General features: G+C 41.0%; 3 protein-coding genes across 3 annotated transcripts; all 3 read left to right on the forward strand.

Annotated features, from left to right (window-relative positions):
- The first annotated feature begins 1,137 nt into the window (after positions 1-1,137).
- On the forward strand, positions 1,138-3,500 carry LOC108070037 (mucin-7). Its single transcript, XM_017160379.3, has 3 exons — positions 1,138-1,256; positions 1,568-2,654; positions 2,714-3,500. Exons 2-3 carry the CDS (start codon positions 1,751-1,753, stop codon positions 3,133-3,135), a joined length of 1,326 nt encoding a protein of 441 aa, XP_017015868.2. The 5' UTR covers positions 1,138-1,256; positions 1,568-1,750; the 3' UTR covers positions 3,136-3,500.
- Positions 3,501-5,201: 1,701 nt separating this feature from the next.
- LOC108069003 (uncharacterized) lies at positions 5,202-5,468 on the forward strand. Its single transcript, XM_017159300.2, has one exon. The coding sequence runs from the start codon at positions 5,202-5,204 to the stop codon at positions 5,466-5,468; it is 267 nt and encodes an 88-aa protein (XP_017014789.2).
- A 1,313-nt stretch (positions 5,469-6,781) lies between these two features.
- On the forward strand, positions 6,782-7,138 carry LOC108069685 (glycine, alanine and asparagine-rich protein). The gene has a single exon (XM_017159915.3). It carries the CDS (start codon positions 6,790-6,792, stop codon positions 7,015-7,017), a length of 228 nt encoding a protein of 75 aa, XP_017015404.1. The 5' UTR covers positions 6,782-6,789; the 3' UTR covers positions 7,018-7,138.
- The last annotated feature ends 456 nt before the right edge of the window (positions 7,139-7,594 follow it).

Consider the following 7,594-nt stretch of genomic DNA (forward strand, 5'->3'; position numbering starts at 1 on the left):
GAAATCATAACAAATTATAAAAAAAATATTCATAATTAAGCATGTTATTTAACTATTCTATTTCATTCATAAACTTTTAGGAACACCAAAAATATTTATTATGCTTTATTTTTAAATTTTTTCAAATTGATTATCAAATTTTTCTAAGCGCACCGGAAATAGATCAGGGGATTAATTTTGCTCTTGGCATAAAATTATTAAACTGGAACTAAAACTGGAACTGTGCTTAGTAAAACCGCTTATACATATAAATAAGTTTCATAACTGAGGCGTTTGCTCCCATAATCTAACCTATAAATTTTGGCAATGTTGCTCTCTGACCAACAAAAAAATATTTTAATAAATTATGGCACAGTCAAACAAAAATGTATATTAAAAGCTAAGAATTTTGCCTAACGGAATTTCAAAAAGGAACATAAGACTGAAAGTTGCAATTGAGCAATAAATCCACCATACTTTATCACAACACACATTTTTACTGAAAATAGATTGCTTAGACTTCAGGGGAAATGGGATCTAAACAGAAAAACAAACCGATATCAGTTTACTGAACCAATTGCTGCAAAAGGGGAAACGTTAGAATGTTTGGGTTTAAAAAGATCACTTTGGTTTACTTAAAACATTCCTCAACATCAAGCCATCGTGTTTCCACCCAATTACTGCGATCATTCAACCGGCAATCAGAGACTCTTTCAGGCCAAGACAATGGGCATGTCTCAAAGAGCCCCATTGGTTCTGATCGAATTAGTTTAATATCAATAGCCAAATACGAGAGCGTATCGGTGCAGAGCGTTGAATAACCGCGAATTATGAGAGGCCATCGAGTTGTAACCAACTAATTGCCATGCCAGAAAGCCGGTTTGCCACTCCGGGCCAAACTGAAGCTGAAAGGCGGCGGAAAGCATCGAAAAGCAAAATCAATATCAGAGGTGAGCACAGGTGAGTGCGTTGAAAGTGAAATTGAACTGGAGAGGGGAAGTGGAAGAGCCATTTAAGAGATGTTTCTGGGCCAAGTGCACCTGTACTTCAGGTCCATCAAAAAGGCCGAACCTGAGTTGGCAGTTGGCTGCGCAACTGAGCCACCAGAAGCCCCGAATCGAAACCCAAGCCGGGAACAGTTTTCAAGCGCCTTAAAAGCCCGAGCCGGAGCTGCAAACGGTTTAGTTCCTCGACGCAAACAAAACTAGTCACAACATCGTGGAGCGGAAGCCAGCAGCCTCGAGTGAACCAGTTAAAAGCCAGAAATAAAGTCTGAGGTAGAAACACTCGTCAAAATACGATCACTAAGGCAAGATTTAACTTGCATTTAAAGTTTCAATAAAGCTAAAAATAAACGTATAAACACAAAGAGCTGATGAACATTTTTTTAGGGAGTGCGAAGTTTTAGAAATAAAAGAAGTTAATCCTTTTAATAACCAAAACCTTACTAAGTTAAACCAATATAAGCAGTTCATAATCTAAAGCTCTGAAATCGTTGAAATCAATTCATTTTAAAAGTATCAATTTTTGAGATACCTTCCTATATCGTAAAATATCGTAAAAGCATAAAACCTTTTTTTCTCTGCAGAAGTAAAGAGAGAGAGAGCGCGAGTTACCCAGAAAGCTTTTGGAGACAGGAGCAAGTTTTTCAGACCCAAAGTGAACGTAGCTTTCGGTGCGTTGAAGCCACACTCGTTCGATATTGATTCATTGCCAGCGAGCCACCGAGCCGCCTCGCATTCCGCAAATACCAAAAATAAGTCAGCCGAAAATGTTGCGAACCTTTGCCATTCTGCTGCTGATCGCAGTGGCCGTAAATGCGAGAGCCGCACCGCAGAGAACCACCGTTTCGCCGGACTATGAAACCACCGAGGAGGTCCAGGTACCCGAGGAGTCCACCTACATGTCCGTGGAGGAGGGCACCATCACGGTGGACGTCGACTCGGACGTGATACTGACCACCAGTCCCGAGGGCGAGACCTTCACCGAGGCCAGTCCGATGGTTATGACGGAAGAACCGCTTCCGGACTCGGTGGTGCAGCAGCTGGAGATGGAGCGGGCTCAGGAGGAGCGGCTGAAGAATCCCGAGAAGCTGGAATCGGAGTTGGACTCGGATTCGGAGAACGAGGATCTGAACGCCGCAACCAGGGAGCTATCAAATACCAATAATACAGGTAGCACCAGGAGACCCAGTTTCCGGTTTGGAGCAACCACACTGCCACCCAGTTTCATCACAACCACCGAAAGTCCACGAACCATCACCACTATTTCACCACAAGACGGCACAACGAATTCTCCCTCAGAGACTGAGGAAACCACCGAGTTCCAGGAGGTGAAGACCATGAAGAACTACTTTGAGCGGAAGCCAGCGCAAATGGGTGAAATCGATCTGGACATGGCCGAGAACCGAATGGAGACCACTACGAATGCAGCACCACAGGACGCCGTGGAACTGTCCATGATTATGACCACCGAAGCCGCTTTGGTGGAGGAGAAGCCCACATCTAAAAGTGAGAATGACCAGGCGGAATCGGTGGAAACCACAGTGGTGCCGGTCTACCAATTTATTAGCAATGGAGCTCCCTTTGTAACGGAACCTCAGCCTGAACTTTCGACGGTTTTGCCAGAAGCAAAAGAAGAAGTAGCCACCACAGAGCGGACGGAAGAACCCAAAGGTGCGACTGTTTACTGATTTATTTGATCACTTTACCAAAGATTAATCTTTTTTCCACAGAACTTCTACTGGTTTCTTCCACCCCAGCAACCGAAACCACCACAGAGGCTGAGGAGACCACAACTCCAGCTCCTAGCACCACCACCACAACCACTGAGGCTGTTCTGCTGACCACTACAGTGGAACCTCTGCTAAGTGTACAGCCAGAGACGACCACCAGTGCTCCAGAGACCTCAACTACCAGTGCTCCAGAGACCTCAACTACCACTGCTCCAGAGAGCACAACCACCAGTGCTCCAACTACAACGAGTACCACCAGCACCACCAGTGCTCCAGCCACAACAACAAGCACAACCACTACCACTACCACTACAGAACGACCTATTCAGACGCGAGCTCCGCGGGTGGAGCGGATCTTCAACTCGGACGGAGTGGAGGTGCTTTACGGTTACTCCTCGGTGGTGCGGACCAACCGCTCGTGAGTGGTGCTGCTGGTGGCCTGCCCCACCGAGAATGCGACCTTGTCAAGGTCGAACAACTTGCCATAATGCGGAGACGGGGAGAGGGAGACATTGAGCGATTGATGCTCGGTTTGTTTTAGGCAATTTTCAATTCTAAACGAGTTATAAACAAAAATATTTAAATATCATTCGACGGGCCCCAACACAGTGTGATAAACCAAAAAAAAATCGCTGCGTAAGAAGATATCGATACAAATCCGCACAGACATCAAACAAAACAAATATAACGTTGTGCAAAATTGTGTACGGTCTGCCAAATGACAAAATGAAGAGAAATGCTGAAGATAAACGATTTTATAAATTATAAATAAAACATGAACACCAATCTTTGTTTGCTTTGGCGATTGCACAAAGCGTTAGTAGGTCTTTTAAACATTGTTGATCCGAAAATCGCTCTTCAAAAGTGACATAATATTGCATAAGCGAAATATAAACGGGAAAGGTGACCGAAGAAATGCCCTTATACGGTGCGATGAGATTAATTCTCGGGAAAGAAACAAAAATATAAATCGGTTTGGAAGAGTACATTTAGAAACTCTTGTCCTAGAGAAAACCCACCCCAATTATTTCAAAAACAACTCATTAAGAGCATTTCAAATAGAGTATTTCCCAGACTTCTTTAAAATCCAATCTTTACAAATATGATTCATTTTTTGAATCGTTAAAGCAGCACACCCAAGAAATCAAGAAAACCACAAGCACAGACATTCAGCAGCCCACAGGCTGATCGCTGCCCACCTGCAAAAAAAAAACTTAAAACCGGCAATCGCCTCAAGAGTTGTCGTCATACATTTTTGGGCTTTTATGTTCCGGCATGGACGCAGACAGTCCGACGGACAGACACGTGGACCAGCCAGGCTGACTCGTTTGGTCTGGTCAGGTCCAAGTCCGGAGGCTTGGATTATTCATTCACCGATCGGCATCCCATCGGCAATACGAAGGTTCAATATTAGGGGGCACAGGGCTTTTTCGGGGTTTTGCAATGAGTATCACGTTCGCTGCGCCTTACTATCGATGGAATTTGAAAGCATTCGGCTATTAAACAAACACCAGCCGCTAATTTCCATTTGAACTTGAGCGGCAGGCGCTAAACTGCATGTTGAATGTGAATCGAATGAATGCGGATTGAAGGTTTTGGCGATACGGGTTTTTTTGGCTGCTCGGCTTGGCTTTATTTACTTAACCAGCTGACAAACTGAACTCTAGGCCATGGGATGTACATTACCAACCAGTTAGTCATTTCTCAAAAAAGATGCGGGAAACTCCAGGAAAAATATAAGATATTGAAGATACCAAATAAACTAGTTTACTTGTAGTAATCAAAGCAAACTGCTACAAAGGTTTTCCGTTGACAGGTATTTAGTAATCCTTCTCCATAATTAAAATGGGGTAAGGACAATATTGTGCACGATATACTGAAGTGAATTGTCCTAAGAAACTATAAACCAAACTATTATTTTTCGTTCGGGTTTTAGAAAGCAATTTTTTTTTTAATATTTCACACATTGAGCAAAAACATTAAAAAGCTTTTTTCGACGAAAAATTAAAAGTAGATTAAGTTAGAGCCGAAAACTATGCCTTGGTTTTATTCGCAAAAGAGTAAGAAACCTAAAATTTCGATTGACTTAACCATTTTAAAATATTTATTTCGTTTATTCATTATGGAAATGAAGATGTTCTACTAAATCCAAAAATAAGCAGGGACATCCCCCATCGGTTCCTCACAAAATTAAACCGGCCTCTGTCTGAAATATACGTATTTTATTTGTTTTACCAATTTGCATAGAAAATGAAATTATTGAAGCTAAGCTAAGCCACCTGTCCAAACAGGTTTCGAATGCATTTCATTTGAAATATGTGAAATTGAAGAAAGTACTAAATAAGTGTACTGAGAACAATTAAAAATACAATTTGCATTTGACAGTACTGATTCCCGTTAATAACACAGGGAACTGGTTCAGATGCCGGTCCAGATGTGACTATAAAAGAGTCCCAAATTCGCTCAGATGGCACAACAAACACCCACGATGAAGTTATTTGCATTCCTCGCATTCCTGATCCTTGCCCTGGTGGCAGTCCAGGCCGATCCCCACGGAGGCAGACATGGAGGATATGGTGGCTACGGAGGACCCGGTGGTGGCTACGGAGGACCCGGTGGTGGCTACGGAGGCTACGGAGGATATGGAGGAGTCCCTGGTGGTTATGGAGGTGGAGGTGGCATTGCCAATGCCCGAGCCGATGCATCTGCCTCCGCTTCCTCTAGTGGGAACGGAGGAGGCTTTTATCCCTATTAAAGTTGACCGCGATCAGGTCGATAATGGCTTTCAAATAAAAAATACAATACCCTTAATATTGGTTTTTGTCTTTCCCATCTGTTTAAAAAGTATAATCAAAAATATTGCCTTAAATCTGGTGCGTTAAGCACTTGAATTGTTTTGGACATAATTTTTTTAATTTTAGTTTAAAATGTTTTTGGAAGGACTTTAAATTTTGATCACCTAACCTAACAAACGAGATAGTCCTTAAACATTTTTAAGACAATTACAAATTGAAAGTCAAGTGTTCTTCGATTTCAATTTGCGAAAACAATTATAAAAACAAAAAAGAAAGTTAACTTCGGCAAGCCGAAGTTTATATACCCTTGCAATAAATACTTAACTTATTTACTTAAAATACTTAGCGTTGAATTTACATTCTTTGAGAGCTTCAAGCATTCTATCTCTTGTGGCCGAGATACTAGAGCTCCTCGATCGATGTCGTTCCAAGTATATCATATATATTTTTGCCTTATTTAAGATTTTGTTTTTGAATTGCCAAAAATCAACTTGACTTACTTTATAAAGAACAAAGTTTTCATGTTTTTAGCTTGTTTTTTTCGATTTGTCCTATTAGAGCTATAAGATATAGTAGTATGATCCGGCTCGATCCAACAATTGGACTACCTGCAATAGAAAGAAGAATTTTGGAAAATTTTACAGACGGACATATCTAGATGGACTAGGTTATTGGCGCTGATCAAGAATATATATATACTGGTTGGAAACGACTCCTTCACAGCGGTGCAAATTACTGACTGAAATTAAAATACCCTCTGCAAGAGTTTAAAAATGTGAGATCCCTTGAAACTTATGTGAAATGTGAAAACAATAAAGGGAAAACGCGATTTTCAAAAAAATATTGCTAGGAATACTAGCCCTCATAATCTGCTAAAATTAGCAGGATGACGACATGTTATAGGTGGTTATTTTGCATTTGTTCTATTAAAATGTTAAGTGTTTTGTTTCATACAGAGTAAGATTAGCTGTGCTAAATCGGTAATAATAATAATTACTAAATCCGCCTAGAAATATGCTATACTTACTGAAATATATGAGATTTTCAAGCTAACCTGTTTTCAATTATGGATGCCATAGTATATTCGCGTTAAATAATATAAAACGTCATGCGTTTTTAATATATGTCTAATTAATGTGCTAAACGGAACCCCCCATATAATAGCAATAATCTTGTTGTCGTGTTTTTTGTGATTTTTCATTAAACAAGTCCATCCACCTGTTGCGGATGCTGGTATAAAAGCGAGCGGCACACGCTCATAATGCATCGCAAACTCTGACGATGAAGTTCCTGGCAATCTGCATTTTTCTGATCTTCGCCCTGGTGGCCGTCCAGGCCTATCCTGGTGGAGGTGGCGGTGGGGCCAGTGCCGTGGCAAATGCCAACGCCCAGGCCACCAGCTATGGAGGTCCAGCTTCCGCCTCTGCCGAAGCAAATGCTGTCGCTAACGCCTCCGGCGGAGGAGGAGGCGGCGGCCGTGGAGGTCATGGAGGCCATGGACGAGGATAATTCCAAAGTGAAATCACAAGTGGACTGTCCAACAGAGATCACGCCCACAGACGGGCCTTCTTTCTTTGAGATATACCGATACCGATTTAGATATTAAAATGCAAAGATTTGTTTTCGGAAATTTGAATTGTTGTTTTTTTATACAGGGGTAAGAACAAGTTTATCATCACCAGTTAAGCATAATTTAAAAAATCGATGATGATAAGTTGATATCGGGTAAATTGACTTACACAGAGAAAAAAAATACCAAAATCGGGTATTTGTAAATTGATTGTAAGGAAGTAGGCGTTTTGATTTTTGACAACTTAAAAACAAAATTTTAAATAGGCACGCAGATTCTGCAATCCCTGGAACTGCACCGATAAGTGTGAGCACTAAACTATAGGTGTTTACTTTATTTGGAAGGGTATATAAGCTTCGGCTGACCGAAGCTGATTTCTTTCTTGCTTCATATCAATTTTGGTCCCATATGTGGCCATATCAAAATTATATTTTCGATCATACAAAATTGATATTTTCGAACACATTATATATATTAACACATATTTTATATTATATTTTTCATAATAGATTGTTA

This window comes from Drosophila takahashii, chromosome 2L (assembly GCF_030179915.1).
Source record: "Drosophila takahashii strain IR98-3 E-12201 chromosome 2L, DtakHiC1v2, whole genome shotgun sequence".
Taxonomy (NCBI): Eukaryota; Metazoa; Arthropoda; class Insecta; order Diptera; family Drosophilidae; genus Drosophila; species Drosophila takahashii.

What these genes read in the sequence shown, in the direction of transcription:
- LOC108070037 (XM_017160379.3), top strand. Translation starts at nt 1,751, where the DNA reads ATGTTGCGAACCTTTGCCATTCTGCTGCTGATCGCAGTGGCCGTAAAT. An exon ending in GCGGACGGAAGAACCCAAAG is followed by an intron (nt 2,655 to 2,713) that starts GTGCGACTGTTT and finishes TTTTTTCCACAG; the next exon opens with AACTTCTACTGGTTTCTTCC.
- LOC108069003 (XM_017159300.2), top strand. Translation starts at nt 5,202, where the DNA reads ATGAAGTTATTTGCATTCCTCGCATTCCTGATCCTTGCCCTGGTGGCA.
- LOC108069685 (XM_017159915.3), top strand. Translation starts at nt 6,790, where the DNA reads ATGAAGTTCCTGGCAATCTGCATTTTTCTGATCTTCGCCCTGGTGGCC.